This window comes from Gymnoscopelus braueri (assembly GCF_963280865.1).
Source record: "Gymnoscopelus braueri genome assembly, chromosome: 3".
NCBI lineage: Eukaryota > Metazoa > Chordata > Actinopteri > Myctophiformes > Myctophidae > Gymnoscopelus > Gymnoscopelus braueri.
Window position 1 is genome coordinate 10,652,090 of NC_137612.1, and position 16,041 is coordinate 10,668,130.

The following is a 16,041-nucleotide window of genomic DNA, read 5'->3' on the forward strand; positions in this document are numbered from 1 at the left end:
CTCACTACATCCTACTTACATCCTACTGTGAGAGAGAGGGAAGCTAGCTAGTAGCGCTCACTACATCCTACTTACATCCTACTGTGAGAGAGAGGGAAGCTAGCTAGTAGCGCTCACTACATCCTACTTACATCCTACTGTGAGAGAGAGGGGGCCGCTAGCTAGCAGCACTCACTACATCCTACTTACATCCTACTGTGAGAGAGAGGGCAGCTAGCTAGTAGCACTCACTACATCCTACTTACATCCTACTGTGAGAGAGAGAGAGGGCAGCTAGCTCCTCTGGTACAAGGATAACACATTTGTTTTAGCTACCAGTGCTGCTCAGCCATGCATTTCTACTGTAAAGACGGAGCCGGAGCGCCATGGGTGCCTCAAGCAGAAAATATTATAATTTTTGGAGAGGCCGATAAATCCTCCTGACTGTGTCTGTCTGACAACCCGGCCATTTACCACATGATTGCTTTGCTTCAGCTAGGCTATTTGCGTTAACAGCGCATGATGACACAGCGTTTGAGCATTAAGCAAGCAGCATTAACGCAACGTAATAATAACGCAGCATCAATAATAAACGCTGCCGCTGAGTTGCCGGTTCGAACCCCCGGCCGTCTCCTCCTGGTTGCATGTCGAAGTGTCCTTGAGCAAGACACTGAAACCCTTAGAAAGGTTTTCACTCCTGGTCGCATTCCTACAGTAAGCCAATAATTTGATGACGGTTTCGTTAGGAGACACAAAGAGTCTCCTTTGTATCTCCTACCGGAACCGCTGCCCTACCGGTCAGCTGGTCATAATTATTGTCTTAGGAATGCGACAAAAACAAAAAAATATGCATGAATTCAAGTCTCCATGGGGTGACTAATCGATAGAAAAAAAGCAATTGTTTGGGGGAACTATCCCTTTAACTGCTCCCATTGAGCAGGTTGGTGCTGATTTCCTCCGCCGTCAGTGTGTGAATGTGTGTGTGTGTGTGTGAACGGGGTGATGAATGTACGTACATACAACACTGTCAAGGGCGCTAAATGAAGTCCTTTTACCATTTGAACATATTACTCAAGTAAAGAATCCTTTCCACCACCACTGGTCATCTGGTCCAACACACCGCTGCGTATCACCGCCTGGCCCCCTGTCTGATGACCGCGCGCCGTTAAGCCTGGTCCGATGACCTCATGGTGTTAACCCTTTAAGACCTGAAGCCGATTCTACAAATGTCTTCTAAATCCCAACAGTATTCTGCAAAACTTATGTTTCTATATCAGAGGTGCTCAAACTTTTCCATCTCAAAATATTTTGTTCCAGGGACCCCCCAGAAGCAAGAATTTGAGTTAAAAATGTTCGCTTTAAAAATATATATATTCAAAGATTTGCACACATTTTCACGATTTCTCAAAAATAGCAGATCTACAAGCTCGTAGCGCGGCACTCGGTGCCGCGCTATGAGCTTGTAGATCTGCTATTTTTGAATAGCCAAAGTGTAAAATCATGCTTTTTAGCTCAAATCAAAAAGTGACACAGATGCGTTCCCGGTCTTAAAGGGTTAAGAAGGCTCCCTTTGTTTATAAAAGCTGATTATATTCTGGACGGCGTTGAACCTCACATGGCCCGACGCTGTTTGTTTGGCCAACGTTGTTGCAACGGCTCGCACGGATAGCAGGAGCAGGGCGAGCGAGACTTGTGTAGAGTATAGCCAAAAACTAGTGTTACCTTAGTAAGAAACTATCTGCTGAAAAGACTACTCAAGTATACTGAGCAATGGTGGAAAAAGTACTCACATTTCTTACTTCAGTAAAAGTATCAATACTGCAATGCAGAAATACTCTGCTACAAGTAAAAGTCCGTAATTCAAAATTTACTCGAGTAAAAGTATTGGTATCAAAATGTACTTAAAGTACCAAAGGTAGAAAGTACTCATTTATGCAGAATGTCCCATTTCACAAGTTTTCAAATATAGTATCAAATGTATAAAATCTCACCAAAAAAAAAACGTTATTTATATATTTTTGTAAATCTATCGTCTATTCAGGCTTTTGTGAGCCCCCCAGACAGTTTCTAAGTTGCTTGATTTAGTATTTAGATATTTGATATTCATTTAATCAGACACACCCCCTTCCATTAAAAACCCATTAGAACTGTTAGATTCATCAAAAACACCCGTCCTTGGTTCTAGAGACTCATCCTGCCCTCTTAATACATACAGCTGTAAGGGGTGTTTTGTCGATAACTTTTTCATTTATTTAATTTAATTTTTAATTTTTATATTTGTATTTAATGTTTTTCTTTTTCCCCAAAAAATATAAGAAATAAATGAATTGGAAAAAACAAAAAAATATTTTGAAGATACAATGGGTTTGTATAGGAATCGGGCGTGTCTGATAAAATGTATATCAAATATCTAAATAAATACTGAATCAAGCAACTTAAAAACTGTCTGGGGTGCTCCCAAAAGCCTGAGTAGACGATAAAATGGACGATAAAATGATTTTTTTAAAGTGAAACATCCTAATTATGTAACTAATTTCTACCCAACTCTGCTAAAAATTAAAAAGTGGAAGAGAACGGGACAAAGGGAAAGTGATGGGAGAGAGAAATAGAGAGAGAGAGGAGAGAGAGAGAGAGAGAGAGAGAGAGAGAGAGAGAGAGAGAGAGAGAGAGAGAGAGAGAGAGAGAGAGAGAGAGAGAGAGAGAGAGAGAGAGAGAGAGAGAGAGAGAGAGAGAGGTTCACATCTGGGCAGATCGTTGTGGCATACTAAGGTCATGAATCACTTGCACAAACCACAAACGCATCATTTCCTGTATGTCGGCCGCAGCCATATCGGCTGCCTGCTGGCTCGTCCGCCTGTTGACGGCAGGCGGCCAATGGCCTCCCTCCTGTTCTGTCTCTCCCTAACACTCACACACACACACTAACACTCAATGGTAACACACACTAAGTAACACGCACACACACACACACACACACACACACACACACACACACACACACACACACACACACACACACACACACACACACACACACACACACACACTAACACGCAAGCAAGCCAACAGCCTCCGCAAATCATTATGATTCATCAATCATTATGAGCGGCGAAGACGCACAGCGTGATACCACACCGCAAGTACTCAAATGTTTTACTTAAGTAAAAGTATCAATACTGCAATGTAGAAGTACTCCGTTACAAGTTAAAGTCCGGAATTCAAAATTTACTTGAGTAAAAGTTAAATAATTGGTTTCAAAATGTACTTAAAGTACCAAAAGTAAAAGTGCTAAAATGTTTGAAAATAGCAGATCCACAAGCTCACAACGCGTCGCAAAACGCGACGCGTTGTGAGCTTGTAGATCTGCTATTTTCAAATAGCCTAGGTATAAAATAGGGCTAAAGTGGTTAATGTATGTTTTATAATGTAATAATTTATATCTGCAAAGTAACTAGTAACTAAAGTTTTCAAATAATTGTAGTGGAGTAAAAAGTATAATATTTGCCTCTGAGATGTAGTGGAGTAGAAGTAAAAGTATTGGAAATTGGAAATACTCAAGTAAAGCACAAATACCTCACAACTGTACTTAAGTACAGTAGTTAAGTAAATATGCTTAGTCACTTTCCACCACAGTGTGATACCTCACCACACCGCACCAGGAAGTACCATGTGACCAGGGCAACACTGCATGCGACCCACCGCAGTGGTTCCCATGAAGCATCGTTTAGCTCAAGACCCAAAAAATGTGGTGTTTCCCTGTGACCCAAGACAGTTGGTCGGAGAGGCTTATCCCCGTTACGATTCGCTATTAGACCCCTGGGAGATGGATTGCTGAGGGTGGAAGCGCCACACCTATAGACCATATTCACACGGCGGCCATGTTTCTATGAAGTCAATGAAAGTAGCCACCCCGGGTGGCGGCACTTTCAATGTTAAATTCCAATATGGCCACCGTGTGAATATGGTCTATACCATCAGCTCCCAGTACTTTACCGCACGACTTGCCGCACCCAAGACGTGCTACTCATACGCTGAGTTGGCGGTGGTGCCCCGGGATCGAACCCACCGTGACCTTGTGGTCCAAAAGGCGAGAGCTCTACGGACTGAGCTACCCGGACATTATGGGTTACATACATACATATTATGAATTAACCACTTAATCCCCATTTCAAAAGTAGTGAAAATATTTTGAGAACGATTTAGAATTATTAAATTTTGTTCCTGTTTTATTTATTTCGTTTTTAAAACTTCCGGAAAATGTGGAAACAAAAGTTGTAGGAAAGGTAAAAAAAAAAAACCTGGATATTAACTCGTGCAACCTATACAAACCGCTATCACGCTACACGCTATCACTAGAATTAGTTTGAAAACACTCGCCGCATGTGGCCTGGGTTCTTTCATGCCCATGAAAACGCATAAAAATACACACACAGGCTTGAGCCAAAACAGGAAGTCTGTGGCACTGCGTAGAGGAAGTGGAGTCGCGTTTAATTGTTTCCTGGCCGGAGCAAATACGGCCCCGGACCTTTCATCAGTTTAGTCAGTCAGGCCTCTGCTCCACATGTGTGTTGCACACTGCCTTGTTTGTGTGTGTGTGTGTGTGTAGTCAAAGTATACATGGATTAACCCATTAAGACCTGGAACGCATCAGTGTCACTTTTTCATTTGAGCTAAAAAGCATTATTTTACACTTTTGGCTATTGAAAAAAAATGCAGATCTACAAGCTCATAGCGCGGCACCGAGTGTCGCGCTACGAGCTTGTAGATCTGCTATTTTAGAAAAATCGTGAAAATGTGTGCAAATCTTTGAATATATATATTCTTTTAAAGCAAACATTAACTCAATCTTTGCTTCTGGGGGGTCCCTGGTACAAAATATTTTGAGATGGGGTCCGCAGTCAAATACATATTTTGGGGGTCCTTGACATGAAAAAGTTTGAAAACTGATATATTTTGATATATTTTGCAGAATCGGAACCTCAGGCCTCAATGGATTAAAGCAAAAATAAAATCTCATGAGTGAAAACAATTGTATGGCCAAGTCCTTATTATGTGATTTGTGAAAGGAAAGGATCTCACCCCCCCCCCCCCCCCCACTAACGCTGTTTCCTAAACAATTAACACAATATGTAGAATTATGACGTTTTAGTAACATTGTTTCTGCTGCCAACCAGGTGAAGGATCTTATGAAATATCCCGAGACCATCAGGGTTTTATGGAAAATGCTTCTTAAACATTTGAGTTTGACCACTTCAAATGCTCTAATCTTTAACAAAAGATATCCCATCGACGAGCTCTTGAGAGCTTGTAGATCGGCTGTTTTGGCCGTGCAACATATGCTTCCACAGAAGACATGCTGGCTTCTACTGGAATCCAAATAACTGAATGAAAAGTGACTGAGAACTTTAATCCGTGAGTACAGAGAGTCCTGGTCAAATATTACTCAACTACTAAGTGAAAGTTGCTCTGTCAAATGTGTTTGACTGAGCTTATACGTGATTTAATTCCTAATGTTACTCTTTTCCCTTCCTAGAAATGTAGCGCAGAGTCAAAAGTACAATATTTGTCTTTGAAATGTAGTGGAGTGAAAGTCACAAGTAACCACAAACACCCTGCTCTACAAATACTCACGTAAAGTACAGACACTCAAAAATGTACTTAAGTACAGTATTCAAGTGGAGTGAAAGTCACAAGTATCCACAAACCCCCCCCCGCCCCCCCCCCCGCCCCCACAAATACTCAAGTAAAGAAAAAACGAAATTACTTAAGTACAGTATTCAAGTAAAATGTGTGTGTGCATATGGCTGTGTGTGCGTGTTTGTGTGTGTGTGTGAGGAGGAGGAGGAGGAGGAGGAGGAGGAGGAGGAGGAGGAGGAGGGGGAGGGGGGCGGGGGGCGGGGTGGGCAGGCTTAGAGAATCCAGCTGAGGCCGTTGGAATTTCCTGCACATTCCTCTGGTCCCAAAATGTCAAACACAGAACGCTAAAAGAGCTCTAGCTAGGGTTGCACAATTATGGCACTAAATAATCATCTTTCTTTTTTCTTTTACCCCACTTAAGCCTGATTTATACTTGTCTCGTGATGAAAATAGCATTGCTACAAGTTCACAACGTGTCGCACAGTGAGCTAGTAGTGTAGATCTGCAATTTATGAATTAAAAAAGATTATAAATACATAGATTTGGTCTATAATGACCTGCCAAAAATAGCATCACCATGGTTGAAAGCGATTTCATATAAATTATTGACATCAGCCGTGTTGAACTCATTGCTCTGCTGGTCCTACTCAACCAGTACAGTATCAGCAGGGGTGGAAAAAGTACTCACATATTTTACATAAGTAAAAGTATCAATACTGCAAAGTAGAATTAGATTTGAGTTAAAAATGTTAGCTTTAACCCTGCAAGACCGGCTGTTGTAATAATACAACATTTGTATTTTATAAAAAAAAGTGTATAAATCATTTGTTTTCCTGTTATTTTTTGTGGAGTGGAGTATTATTAGTTTTCACAATACATTTATACAGTTATATGTGTATTTTCCCCTATATACTGCATTAGCTTATAACATTTCATTGCCTATAATGTTTTAGCAAAACATTTCGGTAATGTTTGTGATTAGCAATCAGTGTATGGTAATTGTTCATATGGGAGTCGCCCAGTTAAGACTCTCTCATCATTGTTCATGTGATGGGTGTTGGGGATTGCCCACTTACAGCCATCCTCAATCCCTTTGTTAGGCTAAGCCTTTGTGAGGATAAGCAAAGCACAATAGGTTGGCCAGACAGTATTGTGCGACTTGTGAAATATGTACCTGCAGTGAGATGTGCTACTAATGTACTAAAGGTATGTATTTATTTTCATTTCAGAATGCCACAAGCAAGGAGAGAGCCTTGCTTCACTGAAAGGGATGTGTTGGACATTGTAATGAATGGAGAGAGTGATGTGGACATCGACTAAAATAAAATAAAATCTTATAAATATGGCTTATTGATGTTATTATTCATAATGTACTGTTCTGAGGCCAAATATTATTCAGAATGTATACTGTTCTGAGGCCAAATAATAAACCATAACCATAGAAATGAACCCTTAAGTTGTTTTAGTGAAGTATATAGACATTTGCCATGTTATTCTGACAGTGAGTAAAAATGGCCTATAGGAAATTCTGCTACCCGTTAGACCCAATGTTGTAATATTACAACATTTCAATAAAACCTTACGATTTTTTTTTTTTTTTTTAAACATTATATTTTCCTCTCCAAAGTACTCCTACAACACCATCTGAAATATATCCGGGTCTTGCAGGGTTAAAAATATATATATTCAAAGATTTGCACACATTTTCACGATTAAAAAAAAAAAGACAGATCTACAAGCTCATAGCGCGACACTCGGTGCCGCGCTATGAGCTTATGTATGTCATATAAAACATGTGGGCCACACATATATATCTGGAACTGGTCACATTCGTAGAAGAATTTTCCGAAGCATTTTTGTCTGGGTTGTTACCTTGGGAATGTTCATCCACTGAGCCAAGAGGGAGGCTGATAGCTGGGCAATATGTGTGATTTATAGACCTGTGGGTTCTCAAACTGGGGTACGGGGGACCCCCAGGGGGTCCTTGAAGGGATTCCAGGGGGGTCCCCAGGCAGCTAAATGGGGAACATCTACAAGCTTTGTGTTTATGACATGATTCACAGAATGTTGGGTCCCATTTTTATAGTCTATGGTATGAGTTAGGGCCAGGGCTACCTTACAGTCTAAGGGCGGAGCCACTGAGCTGGCTTAACCCATTAAGACCTGGAACGCATCTGTGTCACTTTTTGATTTGAGCTGAAAAAGCATTATTTTACACTTTGTCTATTAAAAAATAGCAGATCTACAAGCTCATAGCGCGGCACCGAGTGCCGTGCTACGAGCTTGTAGATCTGCTATTTATGAAAAATCGTGAACATGTGTGCAAATCTTTGAATATATATTCTTTAAAGTGAACAATTGTAACTCAAATCTTTGCTTCTGGGGGGTCCCTGGAAGAACATATTTTGAGATGGGGGTCCGTGGTCGAAACCATATCATTTTGGGGGTCCTTGACATGAAAAAGTTTAAGAACCACTGATATAGAAACATATGTTTTTCAGAATACTGTTGGGATTTAGAAGACATTTCTAGAATGGGCTTAACGAGCTAAGGGGGGTCCATGGCACCAAATCTTTGGAAATGGGGAGTCTGTGGCCTAATACGTATCATTTTGGGGTCCATGGCATGATACCAGTGATTTAGACATCAACAGGCCGGGGTGGCGGGACAGCATTCTGGGCTGTCCTCCTCCTGACCTCAGCAAAATGAGATGCATATGACGATGGATATTAATATTTAACCCATTCAATCTGGGATCGCATATATGTGTCATTTTAGATTTTTTAGCTGTAGCCATTAGTTTATACTTTGGGCTATTCAAAAATATAGCAGATCTACAAGCTGTGAGGTTGTAGATCTGACTTTCTTTTTAAAAATCATTTTTAAAAAATGACACACAGATGCATATCCGGTCAGTAACATTCGTATAGGCAGGTGTTTAGGGCTCAGGATTCAAGTATCCCAGTGCACGCAAGTATTCAAGTATTCAAGTATTCAAGTATTCAAGTATTCAAGTATTCAAGTATTCAAGTATTCAAGTATTCAAGTATTCAAGTATTCAATTATTCAAGTATTCAAGTGTTCAAGTATTCAAGTATGCAAGTATTCAAGTAGTCAAGTATTCTAGTTGCACGAAAGGCGTGTTGAAATGGACACGCGCACGCACACGCACACACACACACACAGACACAGACACAGACACAGACACAGACACAGACACACCCCCAGACACAGACACACCCCCACACACACCCCCCCACACACACACACACACACACACACACACACACACACACACACACACACACACACACACACACACACACACACACACACACACACACACACGATACTCGTCTGGCTCGTCGTCTGGTCTCTTTACTGGAAACAAAAAAAAAAAAAAATTCGTCCCAACGTTACCCAACTTTTTAACCATGGAAAAACACACACGGCTGCCCGTAAACGTTGTTATGGCGTTCGGATGACAACACGCTGATTCACAGGCAGCCTGTCCACATGCATAGAGCAACCATCCATCCAACACACATAGAAAAAAATAACAGCAGATATCCTGCACAGTCACTGCAAATAGAAAAAAAGAAGAAGAAGAAAAACAACAAAGTTTTATGCGTGCCTGCAAACGCACACACGTAGTACGCGTGTGTGTGTATGTGTGTGTGTGTGTATGTGTATGCGCGTATAGTACATGTGTGTGTGTGTGTGAGAGTGTGAGTGTGCGAGTACGCGTGTGCGCGTCTAATACGCACGTGTGTGTGTATGTGTGTGCAAGTACGTGTGTGAACGTACGTGCACGCGTACGTGCTGAAACTGCTGCCAGTGAGCACAGATGTTGAGAGAATGATGTCATGCAGTATGTATGCAGAGCTGGCAGCGTTGCTATGCAGCGTATGGTTTTATACAGCAGTGGTTCTCTAAAACGTTTTTTTCATGTCAAGGACCCCCAAATTGATATATTAAATTTGGCTGCGGACCCCTCATCTGAAAATGTTTGGTGCCAGGGGGACCCACCCCCCCCCCCCCCCCCCCCCCAAAATAATAATATTTATAATAATTTGCATGTTCTATTCACATATGTTCTATTCTGGGGGTCCTCCCTGGCACGAAACATTTTCAGATGGTGGGTCTACGGCCAAATACATATCAATTTGGGGGTCCTTGGGGGACATGAAAATGTTTGAGAACCACTGGTGTTATAAATGGTGCATTTATCCAAGGTGCATTACAATGTAAATTACATTCACCCATTCACACACCCATTCACACACACATTCACACACACATTCACACACCAACAGCAGGGGAAACCATGCAAGGCACCAACCTCGTCATGGGGAGCAATTAGGGGTTCAGTGTCTTGTTAATGTCTCAAGAACAGATTCATAGCTGCGCTTGAATCTGTCGGGAGCCGTGTTGAGAACCCATGCACATTGGTTACAAGTGGGCGTGCCATCAGATCAGGAAGCAGGCAGCGCTTTACCCAATCAAATGTAGAGGGCGGGATTTACATGTGTGCGACTCGCTTCCCACTGGAAACAAACCAAAACTCATTTAACAATAGCGTCCTCGGAGCCGACAAAACCACGGAAAGTTAGTAACATTTTAACTTGTTCTTTCATCATAGAAACAAGTGGGCTTAAAAGCAAAACGATCCATGTTCTTTGGGAGAAGTGGTGTTAGTGTTCCGTGGAGAAATATTGTTAGTTGGAATGAAAACATAGGCGCACCACCGGAAGTGGAGGGCTGAGGGCATGTCCAAACCCCGGTTTCCAGTGAGCATGGGGCCAGTTAATTCCTCCGCCCAGAGTCAAATGCAAAAGTGAAAAAGAGCAGAGTTTCGTTTTTATTTGACGATGGGTTCCCAGATTGGTGTCTTGTAGGCATAAATTGATTAAGATCAATTCAAACTGGTTCCAATTTAAATCGATTTAATACCAAATGTATTGCGATGCAAACAGCAGAGGAGAAGAAAATACAGGATCTTTGTAAGAAAATTGATTTAAAAAAAAGTTTTTCAGTCATTTGCTGCTGTATTGAAAAGAGGATAAGAGAAAACCAGTGTTGATTTCCTCGACTAAAACTATGACGAAAAATCGTCGTCGACTATCTTTTTACACTGACGAAAACTAAATAGAAACAAAATAAAAACTGAGCTATGATGACTAAAACTAAGACTATATTGACAATTTTGTCAACAAATAAAAACTAGACTAAAATGTCTGGGAGTGATTAGTGGAGAAGAGATCTAGTAGAACTAAAAGACAAGTCATTTTATGTTTGGTTGCGCTCGGGTGTTGAGCTCTGACAATAGCAGATCTACAAGCTCACAACGCATCGCAGCGCCACGTGTTGTGAGCTTGTAGATCGGCTATTTTCAGCATGCAACCAAGTGTAAAATCAGCCATTACGACGCCATCAAGGCACCGCCAAAATACATTTTAGTCGACTAAATCAACTGTAGATTTAGACGAAAATCTTATGATATTTAGTCGACTAAAACTAGACAAAAACTAAAACATTTCAGATGACTAAACTATGACTAAAACTAAATGGAATTTTATTCAAAAAACTATGACTAAAACTAAATCAAAATTTGCTGACAAAATCAACACTGGAGAAAACACAGTATTGTAAAAAGAAATAAAAGAGAATAAAATACGGTACTGGATTTGTGTAAGAGAAAATTGTTGTGTGTTAAAAAAAATATATTAATCGTACCGTGAACCCAGTATCGTGTTTCGAATCGCATCGTGAGTTGAGCTAATCGTTACATGCCTAGTGTCTTACTCAAGGACACTTCGACTCGAACTCTGAGTGAGCCCGGGATCAAACCGGAGCGGCCGCTCTACCTCCTGAGCCACTGCCGCCCCGCAGTGTTGATTTTGACAGCAATTTTTTTTTCATAGTCTTTTGACTAAAATTAGTGTTAGTCATATTTTAGTCATCTAAAATGTTACAGTTTTTGTCTAGTTTTAGTCGACTAAATATCATAAGATTATAGTCGACTAAAACTACAGTTGATTTAGTCGAGTAAAATGTATGTTGGCGGTGCCTTGATGGCGTCGTAATGGCTGATCTTACACTTGGTTGCATGCTGAAAACAGCCGATCTACAAGCTCACAACGCGTCGCAGCGTGGCGCGTTGTGAGCTTGTAGATCTGCTATTTTCAGAGCGCAAAAGCAACCAAACATAAATTGACTTGTCTTTTAGTTCTACTGGATCTCTTCTCCACTAGATCCCTCACTAACATTTTAGTCTAGTTTTTATTTGTTGACAAAATTGTCAATATATTTAGCCTTAGTTTTAGTTATCATAGCTTAGTTTTTGTTTAGTTTTTATTTAGTTTTCATCAGTGTAAAAAGGTAGTCGACGAAAATTTTTCGTCATAGTTTTAGTCGACGAAATCAACACTGCCGCCCCGTAATGAATGCATGTGAGTGAGTGTATAGCGTCGAAAACAGCTGGGACGTGGGTGGACTTACGGTGGAGGCTGAGGGAGATGTTGATCACCCTCTCGTCGGTGAAGCTCTTCAGGTTGGGGATCTTGGCACACTTGAGGTGCGTGGAGGACGGGGCGTCGCCCACGTGGATCCAGCAGACCATCTCCTGGTCGTACAGGAAGTCCATGGCGGTGGTCTGCTTGGTGCTGGTGGAGGGCAGGCTGTGGACCGTGGCGCCGCTCAGCGACGTGGCCTGGATGTTCTGGGAGTTGGCGATCAGCAGCACCGGCAGGCGCTCCACGGGTACTGTGAGGGGGGGAATGAGGAGGAACCAGTGTTGGTGGGCATGTTACTTATAAAGGGTTCATTTTTTTTTTTTTTTTTTTTTATGACCTCAATTACACCCCAAAAACCTGAACTTTGAACATTCAGTGGATTTTCTGTGCTCTGGGGTTTTCTGAATAATTAGGCAAAAAAAAAGGGCTGGGATTGGCCCCTGGACTTTGACGTCATAGTCCATTAATCCCGCCCACTCTCCTCCCCTCCCCTATCCTTAAAAAAGTCACTAGTCATAGTTACTAGTTAACTGCTCTCAAAAAAAGTAACTAGTTACTTTACAAGTTACTGCATTTTAAAAGTAACTACTTATCGTTGCTGTCGGGCAGAAACCTCGGTCTGAGAGTCTAAATCTCATCAAATGGTGGTGCTGTGGCTCAAATGCTTAATACATAATGGACCTTGATGTGAAAAGGGTTGAAAACCACTGCTCTACTTGATCATACTACAGTGATGCTGTGCTGTTGTGGCTGACAGGGTATACAGGCAGCTGGTTCTTACCATTCTTGGCCTTGCAGGAGCGGTTGTCTGGCTGTGGCAGGTATCCCTCCACACAGGAACACATGTAGGAGCCCTCCGTGTTGGTACAGGACTGACTGCAGGTCCCGTACACGCCACACTCGTCAAAGTCTGAAACAAACACACCCAGGGTCACCACATTAACTCGCTTAACTGCATCGCCTGTTTCTCAACGCAATGGTTTTCAGAAGCAACAAGCGTCTTCATAATGATAGTCAGGTGCGTGTGGGGGAACATGAACCATGGGAATCACACAGATGAACGAAATCATTGTTTCATATTTTCAGGGCTTGCTGATGTAATGATGTATTGTGTTTACGTTTGACAAGAAGTAATTAAGATTGGACTTTTCAGCTTAACGACACATATCACTTGTTTTGGAGCAATGAAATTGCAAAATTTTAAGTCACTTGGCTGAGGTTAGGAGATTCAAAACTATTTATACTGTGCAAAGATAAACGCGCTCACTCACTTTCACTTGTTTAATCTGTATCCTGACTGAGTTCTCTATCCTGATGAAATTAAATTGGTATCCCGACTTGAAAATGCCTTTTCTGTTTATTAAAGAGCTCAAGATCAGAAAATAGAGCTATTTAACACTTATTTTAACACAAAAATATCCAACCCGATCGCCAAGAATTTAGTATACATTGCACGGAGGTGTCATTCCGTGAATAGACAACTGGAAAACCCGAAAATCCGTGCAGAGCCGCCTCGCATCTCCCCCATTGTGACTAAACCATTTCGGAGGCGTGCAGTCTCATGGCAACTGTCGCCACGTAAGGGACCACCGAGTGAGCTAAAGCGAGCGAGTTGCCGTCCCAAACGTTGCAACGTTCCCTTGAGCCTAATCAGCGCAGTTTGAGTTACGTACCGATATGCACAGAATCGTACATTTTGTTGTGGGGACTCCTCTGCTTCCGGGTTTTTCCGGGTTGCAACTGGTTACGCCCACCGCGGGACTCGCCGTATATATGCACGGATTTTCGGGGTTTCTAGGCTACTATGCACGGAATCACGTGCACTGGATCCGTGCAATGTATACTAAATTCTTGGAGATCAGGCTGAAAATATCACATACCATACCTTTAATAGACTTCAGCTCACAACTTGCACGCTTCCAGGTTTGTTAATGTAATGACTCTAGTATACGCAGCCATTCGGCCAAGGTTGTAATTAGCAATTCAGTTCAAATTTACTTTCTCCTTTGTCACTGTTTATTTACACATACGTGAAATTTGTCCTCTGCATTCACCCATCCTATAATCACTAGGAGCAGTGATGTCATTTACCCATCCTATAATCACTAGGAGCAGTGATGTCATTTACCCATCCTATAATCACTAGGAGCAGTGATGTCATTTACCCATCCTATAACACTAGGAGCAGTGATGTCATTTACCCATCCCATAATAACTAGGAGCAGTGATGTCATTTACCCATCCTATAATCACTAGGAGCAGTGATGTCATTTACCCATCCTATAATCACTAGGAGCAGTGATGTAATTTACCCATCGTATAATAACTAGGAGCAGTGATGTCATTTACCCATCCTATATTCACTAGGAGCAGTGATGTCATTTACCCATCCTATATTCACTAGGAGCAGTGATGTCATTTACCCATCCTATAATCACTAGGAGCAGTGATGTCATTTACCCATCCTATAACACTAGGAGCAGTGATGTCATTTACCCATCCCATAATAACTAGGAGCAGTGATGTCATTTACCCATCCTATATTCACTAGGAGCAGTGATGTCATTTACCCATCCTATATTCACTAGGAGCAGTGATGTCATTTACCCATCCTATAATCACTAGGAGCAGTGAGCAGCCATTGTACAGCGCCCGGGGAGCAATTAGGGGTTAAGAGTCTTGCTCAAAGACACATTGCTGGCCTGGTCTGGAATCCTACCCGGGACAACCAGGGCCTCTGGCCTGGCTTCCCAGGCGGGCTCACTAACCACTCAGCTATGGCCGTAATCATTGAAAGAGGAGAAGCAATTCCCTTCCCTGAATGAAGGTAAAGCGTAGCGGACCACGGCGGCGGAGGAGGAACTCACCTTTGCATGTTTTTCCATCCTGACTGATCTCAAAGCCCGCCTTGCAGTAACAAGCGGGCCCTGTAGGGGTCACCGCGCAGTCGTCCTGACAACCCGAGTGGTGCAGGGTGCAGTTGTCAGCGAACTCTGAAAGGAGGAGGAGAAGAAAAAGCAAAGGGATAAATTGTGGTCACTTCAAGGATCACAGGACAGGTAATAATGTGTGTGAAAGAACACAGAGAGCCTGGCCTTACAGAGAGGCAATGAAAGCCCAGGACAAGCAGAGCCTTAGTACTGGACGGTGGCGTTTCATTGGTCAAAAGGAGAAGTGATGAATCACACACAGACAAAGAGCAGCTTAGCCACTTAAGATTCAAGATTCCAGACTTTTATTGTTGCACCTTATATCTTATTATACGAGTAAACAAGAGTCCATTTCTTTTGCTTCTTTGGTTTCCTCGACATTTACAGCAGCGATAATATAGACAGAACAAAGAAATAATAAAGAATAGCAGTAATGCCAAGGTTATATACTGAGGTTTCTTTTGTATCCTTTCTTCTGCAAAGTAATTTTATTCTTATTTTTGTTTTTATTTTACTTTTTTTATCTAAAAAATATATATATATCCATGAATTCAAGTCTCCATGGGGTGACTAATCGATAGAAAAAAAAAACTATCCCTTTAAAATACTCTACCATACAGATTGGACAAATTAACATTTTATTAATTAAAAAAAAAAAGTGACATAGTGCTGCTTTAATGAGACGATTCACAAACAGATTAATGACACACTGTAGCCAGATAGTTTAAGGTCTTTGTGTGTTGATTGTTCACTGTGTGTCCGACTTGTTTTTCACAGCTTGGGGGCTTCAGAGCGGGCCGGCGGGGGCCGACCAGCGGGGGCCCAGCCAGATAAATGGGCCACAGATGTCTGGTTGCCACGGGCGTTTATTTATTCTAGCAATTTCATGGTCAGCGTGACGACCAGAATGTCACACAATGAACTGTGAGCGATGTTAAGATGGCTGCATTAGCACCTGGATCATTTAGTTAAGCTATAAA

General features: G+C 41.8%; 2 protein-coding genes across 2 annotated transcripts in view; both read right to left on the reverse strand.

Moving 5' to 3' along the window:
- Positions 1–16,041, reverse strand: part of LOC308081788 (low-density lipoprotein receptor-related protein 1-like) — a 285,687-nt gene that overhangs the window by 190,200 nt on the left and 79,446 nt on the right. The window contains exons 4-6 of the mRNA XM_080423412.1: positions 14,999–15,124; positions 12,913–13,041; positions 12,118–12,381 (exon numbers count right to left, since the gene is read on the reverse strand). Coding sequence (XP_080279538.1) covers positions 12,118–12,381; positions 12,913–13,041; positions 14,999–15,124 — 519 coding nt within the window. The remainder of the gene's footprint in view (positions 1–12,117; positions 12,382–12,912; positions 13,042–14,998; positions 15,125–16,041) is intronic.
- LOC308082533 (AMP deaminase 2-like) overlaps positions 11,039–16,041 on the reverse strand; it is a gene marked incomplete at its 5' end in the record, with an annotated part of 557,360 nt that continues 552,357 nt past the window's right edge. The window contains one exon of the transcript XR_013932932.1: positions 11,039–11,109. The remainder of the gene's footprint in view (positions 11,110–16,041) is intronic.